Here is a 19,387-nt window from a genome sequence, read left to right as displayed (position 1 = left end):
TGTGTGTCAGGTTAAGTTCCTTTCATAACCATCTATCCAAATAGCTCTTTTACAGCAACTATGTGCAAAATCATTTTTTATTCCGGATGCATCACATTGAAACCGCACCCACCGGATTGCCGGCAATGAAGAAAAAGTCATGATATGTCATGCAACATCACATGATGTCGTGAGTTTCACATGCCTGCCATAAAGCAATCAGTGCTCTCCTCCAGCTGAGTAACAGGAGAGCAAAAATGTTTTTCCGTCATTTTCTTATCCACTGAACAATTGCACATTTTGGAGCCATAAAAATCTCTCACTTCTACCACATACAAAAATAAAATAAATTATTAGCCACCTTCCCCTCCTCCTGAAGTTTTTAGTTCACCATGTATGCATTTGTTTGGCTGTTTGGGAAAAAAATGAGTTTTTCTCTGCAAAAAAATGTCATAAAGCAACCAGTGCTCTCCTCAAGCTGAGTAACAGGAGAACAAAAATATTTCCCCATCATTTTCTTATCCATTGCACAATTACAAATCCTGAAGCCATTAAAATTCCTCACTCCCACCATAGAAAAAAAGGAAAATAAATTGTAAGCCACCTCACTTGCCTTCTATGCATTTGTTTGGCTATTTGGAAAAAAAAGGAGTTTTTCTTCTATAAAAATGCTTTCCAACTGCATTGTCATGTTCCCTCCTACATTTAAAAGACCTCTGCAAGCAATAATGATGAAATGGTAATGTTAGCATTTGCAATCAGGGTCATTACCTCTAATCCTGACTGATGCCCATACAGTAGGTGGAGAAGCATTCTAATTCATATTTCCAGATAGACACCAGGAACTGGATCCTGAAATCTGGAGCCAGGTTGAGGCAAGGAAATTAACTACTGAAACACTTTTCAAAAGAACTAGCTGCTTGACATCTGTTTCAAATAATTTCTTGATTGGAATGGGGGAGGGGAAGAAATGCTGATGCTTACAGCTGATCCACAATTGATGCTAGAGCCAAAGGGGAAATACATACAGAATTCAAATGTTTATGTTTCTTCCTTGGATCAAGATCCCGAGGGTTGTTGTTGTTTTAATGAAAGAATAGGTATTTCTAAGCATGGTATCCTCTCAGTGTAGAACCACAATTCCATGTCTAACTGAGAGTGATGGGATTTGTAGACCCAGTGCAATTAAACAACACAAGGCTGGGAAAGTGTTGAATTCCATGCCTACTTCCTTTCTCTTCACTTTGGTATGGAGATGCTCAGATGCCCAGCTGTCAAAGTCTGTCTTGAAAAATATCAGGCATCAGTGAGACCTGTGAGTCTGCATCTTGAGTTTGACAGTAGAACTATTCCCTAACTCAGGGGTCTTCAAACTTGGCCCTTTTATGACTTGTGGACTTCAATTCCCAGAATTCCTCAGCCAGCATGCCTGGCTGAGGAATTCTGGGAGTTGAAGTCTACAAGTCATAAAAGAGCCAAGTTTGAAGACCCCTAACTGATAAGGAAGAAAGCACATTTATAATATTCTTTGGCATGGTGAAGTTGTATATTGTCTTTGACTAACCTTTGTTGCTCTGTGCTCTGTTCCAGGGCTGCTGCACCAGAAAGATGAATGTGGGCACAGCTCACAGCGAAGTGAACCCAAATACCCGAGTCATGAACAGCCGCGGCATCTGGCTCTCCTATGTCTTGGGAATTGGTCTCCTGCATGTGATTTTGCTCAGCATTCCTTTCTTCAGTGTCCCTGTTGTCTGGACTCTAACCAACCTCATTCACAACATGGTATGAAGGTGCTCTTTGACTTCACAAACAGTGCTTCTGCAACTGGCAGTGGAAGGAAGCAAAACTGGTTCTTTTCTATGCTCTCTAAGCAAAGGAATTGGGGAGCAACCACAACAATGGTTGCTGTAGTAAATTCGGGTGCAATTGTTGCAGAGCCCTTCTGCCAATGGGTATCTATCAGGAATCTATTTCCTGGATCTGAGTACTTCCTTGGAGATCTCATCATCCTCTATAGATTCCTGGGTCAACTTGAAAACTAGCCATACGTCTCAGCTAAACAGTTGCTGATCTGGGGCCTTTGGTATCATTCAATGTTCTCTATGTGGCAATACTAATTTAGGATAATGTGATGACAGGGGGTAATTATCTGGTCAAAAGGTCCATCACATTACCTGGGACAAGGATAGCAGTGGAATAAGCTGCATATTTGAAGCAGAATATTCACATATAAAGGTTTTTGTTTATTAAGTCAAAACCCAGTAAGGTGTCAGAGTGGCATTCACACTGCTTTCTGTCATGCTTAGCTTAAACTATTATTTCCCTTTACAGAGAAAAAAAACATTTTATTAGTTTGCAATATCAAGTTTGATGTGTTGGTGAATAATCAAGATTAATTCACATTTCCCAGGTTAGATACAGTAGAAAATAGTGGTTTAAAAGAGAATTAGGAAGCTTGGAGATTTGCAGCCCCATACTCTCTTGCCCTTGGTTGAGTTGGTTCAGAAGAATTAATTAATGGCTGCCTATCCCTGTTTTGGGAACTATAATCATGATGATAGATTCACTAAGCCCAGTGTAGAAAAGATGAATAGAGTTAGATTGGTAGAATGTTAATTTGTCCTACAGTGAAATATTAAGCCATGGGTGTGTATCAGATCTGACTGATATACAGATGTTCACACTACCAGCCCTCTTCCTGGATTTATGCACATTTTATGTTACAGGTAATCCTTGCTTAACAATTACAGGTGGGATTGGCAATTCCATCACTAAGTGATGTAGCTGTTAAGCATGATTATGACAGGCTTATGAGCTCACTTCTACCACGGTTGTTAAATGAATCATTCTGGATTGTTGAACGAATCATTATGTGACCACAACTTGCCAGTTTACTGCTCTTTTCTCTGTTGACTCTGCTTATCTGTGAAGTGTGCAAATCACAGGACCTTATGAGAGTTGTAAACTCTGTGAGTTGTGAAATGATGGAATGATTACATAATCATGGAAACATTATGATGATCTTGTGAGAATCCATCATAAAATTGTTTTTTCAGTGGTATTGTAACTTTGAATGTCTCTAAATGGTGCAATCATTAAGCAAGGATTACCTATATATATGAGTTGGAGGGAGAATCAACACCCAAAAAAATCTCTGTTATAAGAATAGGGGAAATAAGTATAAGTAAACCAAGCATCATATCCAAATGAACTGCATGGAGAACATAAGGTGAAATGTAATAGAAAAGAATACATTAAAACTATAACAATGATGACCAGTTTCAGGGAAGTGGCTTTTCCCCCTCTTTGGTGATATGATCACATAAGCCAGTCATTTAAGCTGATTCGTATCTCAGAGTAATGTCCCCTCAGTTCATCTTTTCTGCAGTGCCAAGTAATTACTTCAGCTGCAGACTGGGTGGCCAACCTCATGGACATACATACTGTGAGCCTGACCCAAAGAGAGCAATCAGTACTCCAACTGTTGGCCTCAGCTACTTGCCTGGAGTTATTACTTCATTATAGTAATATAATGACTGAGAATGACTAGAGTTCCTTTGCTCCAAACAGATTTCAGGTTTAATCATACAGTATGATGCTCAACTCAAAAAGTTAGTTTTTAATAACATAGGTTCACCCCTGTGGAGATTCTCAATCATCCAGGGTCATGATTATCCCAAAGGTGCTTTTTCAAGAGGTAACTGGACTTTCTTGTTTTTTCTTTGAAGACATTTTGCTTCTCATCCAAGAAGCTTCTTCAGCACTAATTAGATGATGAGGAATGGAAGGATTTATATTCCTTGCAGACAGTTGGTCATTTGCATATAAATCCTTCCATTCCCCTCCGTATTGGGGGCAAGAATATTGAAATAGTCTCTGGTTGTAGTTTGTATTATTTTACTTTTGTGGAATTGACTCTCAGCTGTTCATCTACCTGGCTAATCCTACTAGTCCATCATATAAGAATCTATTGCCAATTGGGCTTTCACCCCAGTTGGCTGTTGTTGAAGGTGAAAAACTTAACTTAGGCTCCCCTGTTTCCCCACTAAGTTGTCACATAATTTACAGTAGTTTTATTCAGTATTGAAATATATTTCAAGTACTCTTGAAATATAAAGTTGGCTACAAGGGGTGAATCCATCTATTATCCTACAACCCAAAGATTTATACCAAAATCTCCTACTCAGCAAAGGGCAGCTTTATTGCCAGAACATTTGCACCTGCTCAAGCATATATGATTGCTGCACACAGAAGGCAAAACATATTGCCATCTCTGCCTGGAAAGCAATACAAAAAAAATGGGGATGTATTACATGAATTTTGAAGTATATTTATAAGTAACAATAACAATAATAGAGTTGGAAGGGACCTCGAGGTCTTCTAGTCCAATCTCCTGCCCAGGCAGGAAAGCCTATACCATTTCAGCCAAATGGTTGTCCAGTCTTTTCTTAAAAACTTCCAGTGTTGAAGCATTCACAACCTCTGGATGCAGCTTGTTCCACTGATTAATTGTTCTAACTATAAGGAAATTTCTCCTTAGTTCTAGGTTGCTTCTCTCCTTGATTAGTTTCCATCCATTGCTTCTTGTCCTGCCCTCAGGCACTTTGGAGAATAGCTTGGCTCCCTCTTCTTTGTGGCAGCCCCTGAGATATTGGAACACTGCTATCATGTCACCCCTAGTCATTCTCTTCATTAAACTAGACATACCCAATTCCAGCAGCCATTCCTTATATGTTTTAGCCTCCATTCCCCTAATCATCTTTGTTAGTGTTCTCTGTACTCTTTCTAGAATCTCAGCATCTTTTTTATAGCGTGGTGACCAAAACTGGATGCAGTATTCCAAGTGTGGCCTTACCAAGACATTGTAAAGTGGTATTAATACTTCACGTGATCTTGATTCTATCCCTCTGTTAATGCAGCCTAGCACTGTGTTGGCCTTTTTGGCAGCTGCAGCACACTGCTGGCTCATATCTAAGTGATTGTCCACTAGAACTCTGAGATCCCTCTCACAGTTGCTACTATTGAGCAAGGTATCCCCTATACTATACCTGTGCATTTGGTTTTTCTTGGCTAAATATAGAACCTTACTTGTTTCATCATTGAATTTCATTTTGTTAGATAGTGAAAGTCTTGCAGCTTTTGAAATTTGTTTCATGGGGACCTAATTGGGACCCTCAACTCCGTAATTAAACAAAGTGGTCAGTAATTGAAACTGAGTGTGTTATGATCTTACTCCATTTTTCTTTAGTTTATAACCTGCAAAGATCATAAACATGAAGATTGATCATAAAGGTACTTTCTCATCATGATGAATGGCTGCTAAACAAGGCAGCCACTAAACGAAGACTACTTGTACTTAGTTATTAACAAAACTGACAACAGCAAACCCTGATAACACATTGTTGAAGAAACCTTACCATATCAGCTCAATTTATTTTGTTTAGCATATGGCAATATAATGTATTGTGTATACACACACACACATACACACTATATAATACATATATATTTACAATATAATGAGTACAAGTTCAATATAGTTTGTTAATCATCTGATTTTTAGGTTCTAGAACAGAGTTTTCAGATTTTTCTCAAGCTACAGAAGATATACTTTTAATTGATTGTCCTCCAGAGTCACTTGTTTGGGATGGGCAGCCATATAAATTGAATAAATAATTCAAATAACTAAATATTCCACACATGAACATCAGCCTAGGAGAGATGAGATGTTAATCATCTCAGTGGTAAGCTTTCATCATACCATTTTTCAGACTATTAAGTATCTCTGTCATTTTATCCTCTCAAATCTTTACAATTGGCAAACTTGGCCAACTATACCTTCTTAGTCTAATTAGTTTATTTTAATAAGGTATTGGTAAACAGAAAGCTCTTGAAATGTTAACTGTTGCTTATATGGGTGGTATTTAGCTTACATACATAACAGAATTTCTATTGCTAGGCAAGGCAGTTGTTAAGCATCTGCTTTTACAAGCTTTTATTAAATGAATCAAACAGTCGTTAAGCAAATCTAGCTTGCCCAATTACTTTGCTTGTCAGAAGCCAGCTGGGAAAGTTGCAGATGGCAATCACATGATCCCAAAATACGGCAACTATTGTAAATATATGCTGGTTACGAAGTGCCCAAATTTTGTTCATGTGACTGTGGAAAAACTGCTGCAGTCATAAATGCAAGGACTTACTTAAATTATTTTAAATTCAAATGGTTGTTAAATGAATGGATTCAAGGACCACCCATACTGTAGTACTGTCTAAGAAATAGCTGCAATTTTTAGCAGTGAAACAATCGCTTAAAAAAATCATAGCTTCTCATTATGATAGTAACTTAGAAACCTGAGATGAGATTAAGCCTATCCTATTTTCTAGTATTGTGCACTAATTCTTATTGAAACAGAAGTTTTCAATTGTACCCCAGCACCTTCCCTTATTGTGTCACTTTCACTGCAAGAATATTGTACTGTAGATCATTTTCACCTTTCTCATCACTTAAACTGCTATCTGAAAGAACATATGCAGCCAAGCAAGCTAAAAAATCCTAACTAACAAGCCTTTATTTTCTTACAGAGTATGTACATTTTCTTACACACTGTGAAAGGAACACCATTTGAGACTCCCGATCAGGGGAAGGCCCGGCTGCTCACTCACTGGGAACAGATGGACTATGGAGTGCAGTTCACAGCTTCTCGCAAGTTCTTGACTATCACACCAATTGTACTGTAAGTACCAAAGGGACTGTGGTTGGAAATCCTCTTCTATCGCTATTTTTCTTTTTTCTTAAACAAGTTTTATTGGTTTTTTCATTTTACAAACACGTGCTTAAGAATCAAGTGGTGGCAGGGCAATCAATTGTCCACAAACAAGATCATTTTCATAAAATTCAGATTAAATCATTTTTAAAAAATCATTTTAAAAACCCTCTCTTTTCCCTCTAATAACATATTATATTCAAATTAATATATTTCAATAGAACTAAGTCAATCATAACAATCCTCAATAACCTTTCATCTAAGTAGATGAACAAATCCAAATCCTGTGTTAAGCTTAACTATTTCAATTGCTATATTCCATATTTCTAATCTAAATGCATAATTAACACTTCAGGGGTCTCCCCATTGCCTTTTTCCTTAACATATTCAATAAACATTTATTAGTATCATTTCTTCTTTTATCTTATTCTTCTTCCATTACAAAATAGGTATCATTCCTAGTAAAAAAAATATTAATTAAAAACAAAAAAGAAAGAGAAAGAGAAAAAAAGAACAAAAAACAAAACCAAGAAAAAAGAAAAATACCTTTCTATTTCTATTATACTTTATAATCTATCAATCAATCCCTCAATATTTGTATCAAATTCCTTTAACCTCCTTCCCAACTTACTATATCCAAAACATATTGATACATAAACAAACATCTTATTATTAAATTCAAACCTTTAATTATTTTTTATTCAATCTAACATCTTATTTAACTGTCTTAAGCCATAAATCAGTCCATATCTAATTAGCCCTTTAAACCCATTACATAAAGCCTTAAATCGCACTCTTAAATCTTATTCTAGCTTTCTTTTTATGCCAGACAGCTTTCCATAACAATGCCTCTATATCAATGAACAAGTCACTTTTTATGCCTTGTGGTATCCTTTGGATCAAATAAAAACATCCCCTTTTCTGTTTTAGAGACCTAGCTTCTTTATAAGTAATCCCTTGTTGTTTTAAAGAGTCAAGACTCCACGTTTGAAACTGATGAATAGCAGGCTCAGTTATGTCCAACTTTGTAGGTAATAGTTGCTTATCCAAGCTATCATAGTTTTCAGTTCATTGAGCTTGTCTGTCCATTTCTGTTGGTATTAGAGTTGTAAGTGATTTAGTTACAGTCCTTTTTAGTTCCTCGGAGATCTCATCAGCATGCATATAAAGTAAAGTGGAATCTTCTTTACCTTTAGTTAATCCCATTTCTATTGTTTTTTGGTCTATAGAATGCTCAGCTAAAGTCTGAGGGTCAGTTTGTAAATTCAAAGCAGAATTTCTGTTTTTTATTTCCATAGTAAATTCTTTTATCTGCAAACATATTTCATCAGTAGCTTCATAAAGTTTTTCCAGGATAAGCTTATAGTCAAATTGAACATAGGATTGCTCCATTTCAAAAGTAATTAGAAACAGTCTGTATCATTTAGTAGAGGCTGTGTTCAAGGAACATTTAATCAGTATCCACCCCCACCAGTACAGCTGTTAAATTTCTTTGTATTTTCCTTTTATGATAATCTGAAGGTCAAAGTCAGTCTCACCATCAGAAAAGAGAGCCAGTTGCAATTTTAACTTTTTCCACAAGGTGTCCTCAGTAAAATGTAAAATCTTCTCCCAGAGACCAAAAATCTCATAAACAAGATCAGGAAAGACAGAAGAAAGGAGAATTCAGATCCAATAGTAGAGATTCAATATTTAAAAAAAAATTTCAAGACCCTAAAGTGAATTTAAAAAAAATAATAATAAAAATAAAGAAAAATCACTTTAAATTAATTCAGTCCATTCAAGCTTCTTTTTCCAAGACTCACAAACGCCATTTTCTTAGAGCAGGGAAATAATTTCAAAAGTGGTTTTTACAGGCACAAAAGAAAAAGGAGAACCAAGAGAGAGGAAAAAAAAGTCTCACCCGGCTCAGCCACAATGGTTCCTGTGCTTAGATGTTCTTCTGACTTCTGGTTACAGCGGCAAGGTGAACGGCCATTTTACTGGCCGGTCTTTCCACTGTCGGCCCAAAGGAGCAATCTCGGGCCGTGGAAGAAGCTGCCACTCTCTCACAGCCGACGAGGACCTCCTCAGCGGTAGCTGCCCCTCCAAGGCAGCTTTTTGATCCGATTAAGGGTCTACCAGCAGCGGAAACTCAGCTGGCGAGGAGAGCTGTCTCCTCGCAGAGCTGCGAGCGCCACGATCCGGAACCAGAAGTCTATCGCTATTTTTCAATTTCAGCATACAGGGAGTACTGCAATTTGCACTGAAATGGGGGAATGTAGGCATTGTTACATGGAAGACCATTGAGAACAAGATGATTTAAGTCATAGATCTCTTATAGTTTATGGGAGGTATAGAGCAGTCTGGAACTACATCTTCCAGCCTCCCTCTCTGTTGGCCTTGCTGATGAAACTTTTGCCAAGAGTTGTAGGTCAGCAGATGGGGGAGGGGGATATTACAAATTCCTAACTCCTGGCTCACAGCCTTAGTTTAAATCATCTAGCCTAAGAAAATAAGAGTCCTGCTGGATTAGATCAAGGCTTATCTATCCAGCAATCTGTTTTGTACATTGAAGCAATATATGTATTGCGTTCATGCTTATATGCTTAAATACATTTTATTTAATGAGCCATAGTTTGCTGGTTTGCACAAGACGCTAATGACAAAAATACCCACATGAAAGCATAGTGCGATATGGAAAACCAATTATTGCTTTTTGTATTGCCCAATCTGATGACAATTTGGAAACCAATGGCAAGTCATGAGGACATTGTCTCTTCCCTGAGTTCATCAACAGCATTTATCAACTTCTCTTCCTCAGGTTTATCTAGCTCTTTTTAATACCTGTCTCAAAAGTAGGCATCTTCATCCCATCTTGTGGTAGCCAATTTTGTACATTAGTTCTTTCCAAATGTTCAGAATCCCTATTTTCTTCTTGCCCCAATTTCTATCCTCAGATGACAATGAAAGATTGGGTTGCAAAACTGGAAGGGATCAGTGAAGCTATTACAAAACAAGCAGCAATTTTTTTGGCACACATTTTTGGCACACTTTGTTTTGCTGCTTTTCTTCAGTCCTTCTAGTAGAAAGGATTAGCCAGGAGCTACACAGAATCAATAACCATGTAGGATTGCTCTTTTTTCTACCAACTCTTTTAAAAGATCACAGTAGACAGGATAGGCCTGTAATTGCATATAACTCTGAGACATCATCTTTATTTGGGCTTTTTTTGGAGCACTTTATAATGCTTTGGCGTTCCTCTATCTTGGTTGGAATTTACAAAAATCATTGTAAATGATTGAAGTACAGGTAATCTTTATTTAATTAGCACAATTGGGATTGGCAATTTGGTCACTACAATCTTACTTCAGCTTTCCTTTATAGACCTGCAAAGATTGTAAATGTGAGGATTGGTCTGAAAATTATTTCTTCACCACCATCGTAATGCAAATGGTCACTATAGAAGGCAATCTCTAAACAAGGATTACCTTTAATAAATAGAGTCCTTATATCAGATTAGCACATTTATTAAAAAGAATAATGAAGTTTGATGAGCTGCAACTCATTTCATCTGATAAAAGCTCATCAAATCTTATACAATTTAATAAAACGTGTTAGTTGGAAAAGATGGCCCCAGACTCCTGGTTTGTTTGTTTTATTGTCACCATCTATTAGATTGCAGACCCAGGCATTTCTTTCTCTTTAGTATCATCCAGTTGTGTAGGAAAGAGACAAATGTTTTAAAGTATTTTAAGCACTATTGTAAAACTGAAACTCCTTTACTTTCTTTTTCAGTTATTTTTTTACCAGTTTCTACACAAAATATGACCGGGTACATTTCATCATCAACACCATCTCTTTGATGAGCGTCTTGATCCCCAAGTTGCCCCAGCTGCATGGTGTCCGTATCTTTGGAATCAACAAGTACTGAGTTCGGGAGGGGGGGAGGTCTTTTCTTTCCCCTCTCCCTTTTTCTGGTGAGCTGTGATAAACCAGAGTGAGAACCCCACTTTCTTTGCTCTGCTGCATCTTCAGGTTAGGATTGCAGGAGAGCTCTTCTTCTCAAGGGGCACATATTGCACAGGATTGCAAAAACCAGCAAAACATAACCAGCTTTGGGCTTGCAAAAAGACAAGAGGAAGCTGAAACGTATGATAACTAATCTTATTATTTCTTCTCAAGAAACTGAAAATAGATGCAGACAACACTGCTATGTAAAAGGTACTTATCATTTGTTCTCTGGTAGGAAAGTATTCTGTTCAGAAGGACAATAGAAGCCTGATTCAAGGCAACATTTATTTAAGATGATAAATGCACTTTAACATCAAACTGTCCCATTGGGGGAGTTTGACTTGCTCATTGAAGGGCTATGTCAGAAAAATGAAGCTACAGCCTATGAAAAGAATAGTCAGATTTCTCTCAATTGTTTATAAATACCTTTAATGATGTAAAGGCAGAATTGGGGTAGAAGGAAAGAGGCAGGAAGCAGATGAAATGCTTGCCCTTGGTTTTGCAGTGGTGCTGCAGTTTGAATCCCAGCTTCCCCACTGCACTCCTGGCCAGAGAATTATTGGCTGAATGATCAGCCTCTTGGAGCACAAATAGCTTACTGTGAAGTTACATGAGAGCAGAGATGAAGAAGACAAGGAATGTGGCTAGAAAAAACCACCAGGGCCTCATTTCCAATATCTTTCTCTTTGTCATAAATCCAACAGTAGTAGTTAAATTATTAAAATCTATTGTTGATTACTGCTTATTTCTGACAGTGCTGAAGCTCAGAAGCTAGTGTCTCTCATTACTCATTGTGATGTCTAGCAAGGTGATGGGTTTGTTTTCTTTGTACCTACCATCCATATAGTAGAACAGATTTTTCACAAATATATCATTATGTTAAAATAAAATTGATCATGTCTAGCAGCAACGGCGCATCTAGCACGATATAATCTTTACTTTTAAGGACTGCTTGCTATTAGCCTATTTCTTATCAACAGTGCCGGTTACTGTAAGAAAGGAAAATGGGTTTTTATTTGGTTAAGATTGTTAACCTATCATTTCTTCAAAAAGCTGCAAAAGGAAAAGGTTCATTTAATAATGCAGATTTCCTCAATTTACATACTTTCCAGATATGTTTCACATTGATTATACTAGTTGGACTGCTACATGAGTTGAATTTTCACACATCTTGAGGGCATAATCTGGGGAAAGGGCACTGCTACCTGGGTGTTTTCCTTCTGCAGCTTTTTATTAGGACACAAGAAGAAAGAGAAAAGACAACACTAGAAGCTTAATAGATTAAGACATGGGACGTCAACATTTAAAAAAAAAACTCAGGCTGCATTTGGGCACTGAAAATATTTTGGGTGGATGAATTTTGATGATCAATATCTTGGATATGAAGTTGCTTCTTATTATTAAGCATGCATTCTGTTAAGTAGAGTATAATTTAATTGCCCCCTCCCCTGCCAATGTGCATATAGTTAGTTAAGAAAGGAGATTGCAGAAAAAATTAACATGGCTAGAATATTTTTTTGGCGTTATTTGTTCAAGTTCCTAAAGATTGGAGCCTGACATCAGCTTCTATTGTTTTATTACTTAGCATACACATGGATGGTAGTGGAGTTAAATATAAAAATAAGCGGGAAAAACTTTTTTCAATTAGGTAATTAAACTCTTTTAACACTTCTCAGGAAACAGCAGCATATCTGAAACATTTCTTCTGTTCCAGAGAGTCTAAGTAAAATAGGTACTTCTTGTTAACAAATATTAACAGATTTTGTAATGAAACATATTCCAGAACGTAAAAGGACACTTAAATGATAATGTGGGAGTTATATGCACTATAATGTATGCAGCTTCAAAAATTATTCTACATGGATCTAAAAGGGAGGAAACTAGAAGTTAATAATGTGAATAGATAGTGATCACTTTGGGGTTTTCATCTTCCTATTTATAGTGACAATATTTTTTATCAAAGTTGAAGTGCTTAGTGCTTGAACCAATAAGCTAATCTAAAGTTGAGCCATAACCCAGTCTAACTCTATGTCCTTAAAGCTTCCTCTCCAGATATTAGATCAGTCATCAAGTACTAAAAGAAAGATAATTTCCTCTTGTTTGATTAAATGTAAAAAAAGTACACGATACATGGAAAATTCCTAATTCTCAAACCTGATCACAATGACCGGGTCCTGGATAAAGCTGCCCAATGCCAACCTCAAGCTCTGGCAATCACTTGTCTAGTGACTGGCAACTTTCTCCAACCCTTGGAGCCATCATGCAAGATGACATGACAGCTCAAATGCGCTTCCCAAGTCACGTGAAGTATAGCAGGATTTCAAGATCTTGTAAGATTTTTGAAGGTTTTTGGAAAGAGAGGAGAGACGCTCTTAGAATTTGGCAAGTGATTTATTGCTGATGGTTAATAAAGTATAACAATATTACTACTGATACTGACAATTATAAAGTGCTGACATTTAATGTTATTCATTATGGAATCATCTAGACAGGATGTTTCAGTTGTGGCAGATCTAGCTCAAGATTTACTATCTAAATCAGCCTTTTTGAACCCTCATTTTGGCTAAATGAGCTGAAGACTATCCAAATGCAGTGGTGAGGTTATTTCGTTAGGGAAATAATTAAAGCCTAGAGAAGAAAAATGGCTTTTCCTAATGTAATTTTTCTCTTAAGAGATGTGGCATTCCCAATTCAAATACATTTAGCAAAAAACTGTGGCAAATAACTCTGGGAGTATTCACCCAAATCCCAGCATAGTTGAGATTCTTCACTGCTATTCATTTCAGTATGTCCTATTTTTATGCCTGTGTAAGACTTCCTTCACAACTTGGTGCCTCCAAATGGGATTGAGCATCCTTAATTGCCATGATCCTCCACCCAGTGTGGCCTTTGGACTGTAAATCAGAAAACATCTGGAGGAGTTTGGATTGCAGAAAGATTGTCAAATACATCTTCAAAGCAAAATACCTTTAAGTATCCATAAAAAGAGAAGGGGCGTTGTCTTACCTGAATGCCTTTTCTCTGCATGATGATGGAGAATCCACGAGTGGGTTGTCTTAACCTTTCCTGCTCAGATGATACTAGAAAGTCTGGTTCCTGCTGGGCTAGAGTGTCCCAGTTTTCGACCAAGGCAAAGCAACCGACGATAGTCTGACATGTTGGTTCCTCCTATCCCTGACACAGGACCAGACGGCCCTTAATGGGTGAGTGTGGATCCTCCATCATCATGCTGAGAAAAGGCGTTCAGGTAAGACAATGCCCCTTCTCCAGCATGATGAGTGGAGAATCCACGAGTGGTACATACCAAAGCCACTCATGTCCCTACGGGGGGGAACTAGTCTGTGCTTGTGTCCCACTAGATGGAAATACCTGCTGCAACACAAAGCATCCAAAGAGGCAAACTTGTCCAACTTGTAATGCCTGATGAAGGAGGAAGGGGAGTACCAAGTTGCAGCCTTGCAGATTTCTTCAATGGATGCCTGTGTCGACCAGGCTGCTGATGTAGCCGCACTCCGGGTGGAATGGGCCGTGATGTGGCCGGGAACAGGCAAGGAATGCAATGTGTACGCACGGGCAATGCAAGCCTTTATCCATCTTCCTGTGATGAAAGAAGAGACCTTCCGGCCCATGGATGAGGGCTGGAAGGACACGAACAGGGCCTCGGACTTGCGGAAGGCCGAAGTCTGCTTGATATAGTGTCGCAGGGCCCTGCGCACATCCAGCTTATGCTACTGCTGTGGATTGGGACAAAAATTGGGCAGTACTACCTCCTGAGTCCTATGAAACCAGGTATTCACCTTGGGGATGAAGGACAAGTCTAAACGAAGGACCACCCTGTCCGCATGGAAGATGCATAGGTCACCCCTGACGGACAGGGCAGCCAACTCAGAAATGCGTCTTGCTGACGTGACTGCAATCAGGAAGGCTACTTTCAGTGAAAGGAGTCGTAAAGAGCAAGACCTGATGGGTTCAAATGGCGGTGAAAGTAGAGCCTGTAGAACCCGTGACAGGTCCCAAGAAGGGTAGCGGCGTATTGTCGGTGGCTTGACGTTAGTCGCCCCCTTGAGGAAGGAGCTTACCACTGGGTTCTGGGCCAAAGGAACAGAATTGTCACATGTGAGCACCATGGATAATGCCACTACCTGTCTACGGATAGTGCTAAGAGTTAACCCCTTATCCAGACCTTCCAACAAATAATCCAAAATATTTGGGATAGTTACTGAGAGAGGTTGGAGGTGATGTTTAGTGCACCATAGGCAAAACTTCTTCCATGTCACATCATAAATCCTATTTGTAGAGGGACATCTGGAAGCCTGAACCATAGAGATCACCGTCAACGAATAGGATTGCCTGGTTAGGTTCCGCCGCTCAAGTGCCAGGCGGCCAACTGGAGCCACTGGGGATCCGGGTGTTGAAGGGCCCCCTGGCTGAGGGAGATACAATCTGGAAGAATCCTCCATGGTGGTGAAATGGACAGGTCCACAAGGTCAGCAAACCATGGACGTCTCGGCCAATGTGGGACAACAAATATGATTGTCATGGTTCCGAAAAGAAGCAGCTTTTCAAAGAACTTTGACATCAAGCCAAAAACCACAAACTTTTAAATCCATTTAGGGGTCCCTTACCCCAGTCATTATCCCTAAGCTAACAGGGATAGTTTGGCTTAACTTTGTTAGTGCCAAAGCTATGCAGAAAATAAAGGATTCTTTAAGGTGAATAAGCCTCAAAGTTCTTTGAAAAGCTGCTTCTTTTCGGAACCATGACAATGATCTCTGCCCGTTCCTGAAGTATCTTGCGGATGGTAGCTGGAATCGGGAAGGGGAGGAAAGGCGTACAGTAACCCCCCTGGGCCACCAGCTGCAGAGGGCGTCCATTCCCTCTGCCCCTGGGGATGGGAACCTGGAGAAGAACCTTGGGAGTTGGTTGGAGAGGCAAACAGGTCCAACTGTGGCTGACCGAATCTGTCCGAGATCTCCCTGAACAGAGCAGGGTCCAGGCGCCACTTGGAGTGGTCCACGGTAGATCTGCTCAGGGATCTGCCTGTTGGTTTGCCTCCCCCAAAATGTGCTCTGCCTTCAGAGAGCAGAGGTGGACCTTTGCCCAGGAGTTCAAATGGCGGGCCTCGCTCATGAGGGACTTGGATCAGGTCCCTCCCTGTCTGTTTACGTGTGCCTTTGCTGCCACAGCGGTGAGGATCAGAACGTGTTGTCCCGCCACCCTGTTGGTGAAGTGGCGTAAGGCCAGATGTATGGCCCTGAGCTCCAGCCAGTTTATACTGTGTCTTAATCCGAGTGGGACCCCGACCCTGAGCTAATTGTGATTGGAGGTGAACCCCCCAGCCTAATAAGCTTGCATCTGTGGTCAAGGTGAGCCTGACTGGCTCCTTGAAGAGGAATCCCTTGGCAATCGCCGGGCAGGTCCACCACTGGAGGGAACATAATGTCTGGCGTGGAACCCTTACTCTCCTGTTGGAAGAGCTCATGTTCAACTTCTGAAAGGGAAGAAGGAACCATTGCAACTCTCTGGAGTGTAACCTGGCTCATGGAACGATTCCCATCTTCCCCAGCAACTGTGACAGCACGACTAGAGGAACCACCCTCTCCATTCAAACCCGGTGTATTAAGATCCAGATGCTGTCCCGACATTCCGGGGAAAGAAAAACTTTGCAGAGCTTCAAGTCTATGACTGCCTCCAGGTGAAGGAGACAAGTTGAAGGGACCATGTGGCTCTTTTGGAAGTTCACAGAGAATCCGTGAACCTGAAGAGTCCTGATGATGAGTACCAGGTCCGACTGGGCTGACCGGAAGGAATGGGACTGGATGAGGATATCATCCAGATAACATTGGACATGCACCAGAATCATTCTCAGGTAGGCAGCTAATACCACTAAGATCTTTGTGAACACCCGTGGGGCCGAAGACAGGCCAAACAGGAGTGCTCTGTACTGAAAATGCCGGTGTGCGTGGCAAAATTGGAGGAATTTGCGGTACTCGGGGAGGATTGGAGCATGCAAGTAAGCCTCCGTCAAGTCTATGGATAACAGGAAATCTCCCCTCCTGACGCTGGCCAGGTTAGACTTGAGAGTCTGCATTTTGAACCACTTGTAGGCCAAGTGGTAATTTAGTCCTTTCAGGTCCAATATTGCCCTCCAATCCCCTGAGGCCTTCGGGACCACGAACAGAATGGAGTAAAACCCCTTTCCCCTCTGTTCCGTGGGTACTGGTTCTATGGCCTCTATCTGTAGTAGATGGGTAATGGCCATGGACATGAGCCTTGCTTTGGAAGTGTTTCTCGTGTTGGGGCATGCTAGGAAACATTCTGGAGGTCTGGTCGGGCACTTCCCATAGTGGCTGAATTCTAAGAATACACCAATGATTCTTTATCCATGCGAGCAGAAAGAGATGCCTATCACACACAGAGCGATATAGTTTCTATCTTTTGTACTATAATAGTTACCTTCAAAGAGTTAATAGTTACTCAGTGTAGTCATTAGGTTGTTCTAGTTCTTATCTCTTTACTTTTAATGCAATTTAAAATTTTATTCTATTTTATCTCTTTCCTTTAAAAACTGAATGACTGATTCAGGACTACTGGTCTTATGAACCTAATAAAATTAAATAATACAATAGGAGCAAATCCTCACTCCTGTACCACATTGTTAAAATTAAAAGCTTCAGTTTACGCTAATACCTTAGAGTTTTGCTATTATTAGGCATGAGATATATTGTGAATGCTGTCTTATCACTGGAATAATGTAAGATCCTCTTACTATTTAGTAATAAGTTTCTCTATTGCAGAATGGGATCAATTTCTAATCACATGTCTGTATGAAGAACTACTCTATAGAATTTGTACTTAACCCCCTCAGATAGATAGAATTATAGAACAATTGAACCAGACCCTAAATAATATGTTAAAAAAATATGCAGCAGAAGATCCTAAGTATTGAGACATGTGATTGCCTTATCTATTATTTGCATATAGGGAAATTCTGCAAGACTCCTCTGGTTTCAATCCCTTTGAACTCCTACATGATGGATGACTCCGAGGAATCTTAGATACTGTACATAACAAAAAACTGGACAAAGAGAGTGGAACGTTCTAAGTATATTGTGGGATATACTTTGATCCAAAGGGAGAAATTGACAAAGGTTCTGGATGAGACTACAAATTTTCCATCCCTAGCTAAAGAAATTTCAATCAGCATTCAGGCTCATTGGCTACTGACTGAGCCCGAAAGACTTCCCACTGACCATCACCTTAGGAATGAAGAGAGGCTAACATTGTTTCAGGCAAGAATCAGGATGCACTTCTTCCATTGCTGTATTATGTTTATATTGCTTCCCTGCTTTAGATTGCCCAGCTAAAGCTATTGTTTGTTGGGGTGGGCCAAAAATATTTTGCCGTCTAAGATAAATGACAGGATGACAAGACTGCCTCCACCCAGATTCCATGTAGAAACAGGATTAGCATTTGAATCCTATGTGGCAATGAGGATTAAGAGGTCATTTTGACATCCTGGCAAATTACTTTATGGTAAAGTAAAGCTTCAGGACAGTTCATATGACACACACACAGCTATGTTTTCTAACTGCAAAAAGAAAACAGAAGGGATGGAGTTTAGAATTTCCACTGATACCAGATAAAGATTGACAGACTGATTTGGGCAGTCCTGCTATACATTACTGCATACATAAAAGTTTGAAGAACCATGTAGCACTTCTAGAGATCTAGAAATAGAAGGGGGGTGGGGAACCCAGCTGGATGCTTTCTCCAGCTTAGTTAATACATTTGCAATAGTACAGTACTAAGTTCTCGAACAGTTTGATATCTACTCAATGTGAGGGAATATAGGCTTCCTTTTAGCTTCAGACTATGTACTTCACAAGAGTATAAAACAATACAAAAAAATAATCTATTTTTAAGGTATAAGCATTTTAGGAAGGCAAAGGTAGCTGAGGCTATCACAAACAGAAATTTATGAAATGTGTATGGATTATTCTTTAATTATAGTGAAATAACGTATTGCATTGATTTGCCATTATCTGAAATTCAATTTTTAGAATGACCATATGAATGGTATTTTAAATTAGTTTTATCAGTTCCACATTGAACCTCTTTGCAATGAACATAGTATTATAGCTATATTTTTCCTTTCTTTCCTATCCTATTCCAGCCTACCTTACACTACCCTATCCTATCCTTTCATTTCTAGATTTGACCTTAATTTTTTGTGTAGTGAAGAAATCCTTCGTCTGGAAAACTTTCTAAGACAAAGTGTGAATATTATTTTTATGAGTCCTTTCTACAGTATTTCTAGACCAACTAATAAAACAAAAAACAGTATTCATGCAATATCCTGTCTGTGGTACTGTAATTTATGGTTGTATATGAATGTAGCAATAATATTGTTTTAGCCAATGGTCTTTGCAAATTTCTAGGAATATGAGAAGTTTAAGAAATTCAAATCCAAACAAAAAGAATAATCTGAAAATGAAAACATAAAGTAGCAAAATATGGTGACCAAATTCATGTTAATGAATTTGTCAGATCAAAACATAGCACTTCTTAACCAACCTTGGCTGACTTTAAAAAGATAAGCAAGGTCAGCCTAGTTAGTATTTGTATGGGAGGTATTTAGTAAATATCAG

General features: G+C 39.1%; 1 protein-coding gene across 9 annotated transcripts in view; it reads left to right on the top strand.

Annotated features, from left to right (window-relative positions):
- Nucleotides 1-19,093, top strand: part of ORMDL3 (ORMDL sphingolipid biosynthesis regulator 3) — a 35,781-nt gene extending 16,688 nt beyond the window's left edge. For 6 of the 9 annotated variants that reach the window (XM_039358797.1, XM_039358794.1, XM_039358793.1 and 3 more), the window contains 3 exons: nucleotides 1,570-1,761; nucleotides 6,562-6,713; nucleotides 10,521-19,093. In XM_039358797.1, the coding sequence (XP_039214731.1) occupies nucleotides 1,588-1,761; nucleotides 6,562-6,713; nucleotides 10,521-10,656 (462 nt within the window). In that variant the 5' untranslated portion in view covers nucleotides 1,570-1,587 and the 3' untranslated portion in view covers nucleotides 10,657-19,093. Of the gene's footprint in view, nucleotides 1-44; nucleotides 170-1,569; nucleotides 1,762-6,561; nucleotides 6,714-10,520 lie in introns of those variants that run through there. The other 3 variants (XM_039358789.1, XM_039358790.1, XR_005558595.1) reach the window with 2 other exon arrangements.
- Nucleotides 19,094-19,387: the final 294 nt, after the last annotated feature.

The sequence above is a fragment of the Crotalus tigris genome, unplaced genomic scaffold (genome assembly GCF_016545835.1).
Source record: "Crotalus tigris isolate CLP2741 ecotype Arizona unplaced genomic scaffold, ASM1654583v1 scf7180000019068.10715455, whole genome shotgun sequence".
NCBI lineage: Eukaryota > Metazoa > Chordata > Lepidosauria > Squamata > Viperidae > Crotalus > Crotalus tigris.
This window is presented reverse-complemented; position numbering and strand designations above follow the sequence as displayed.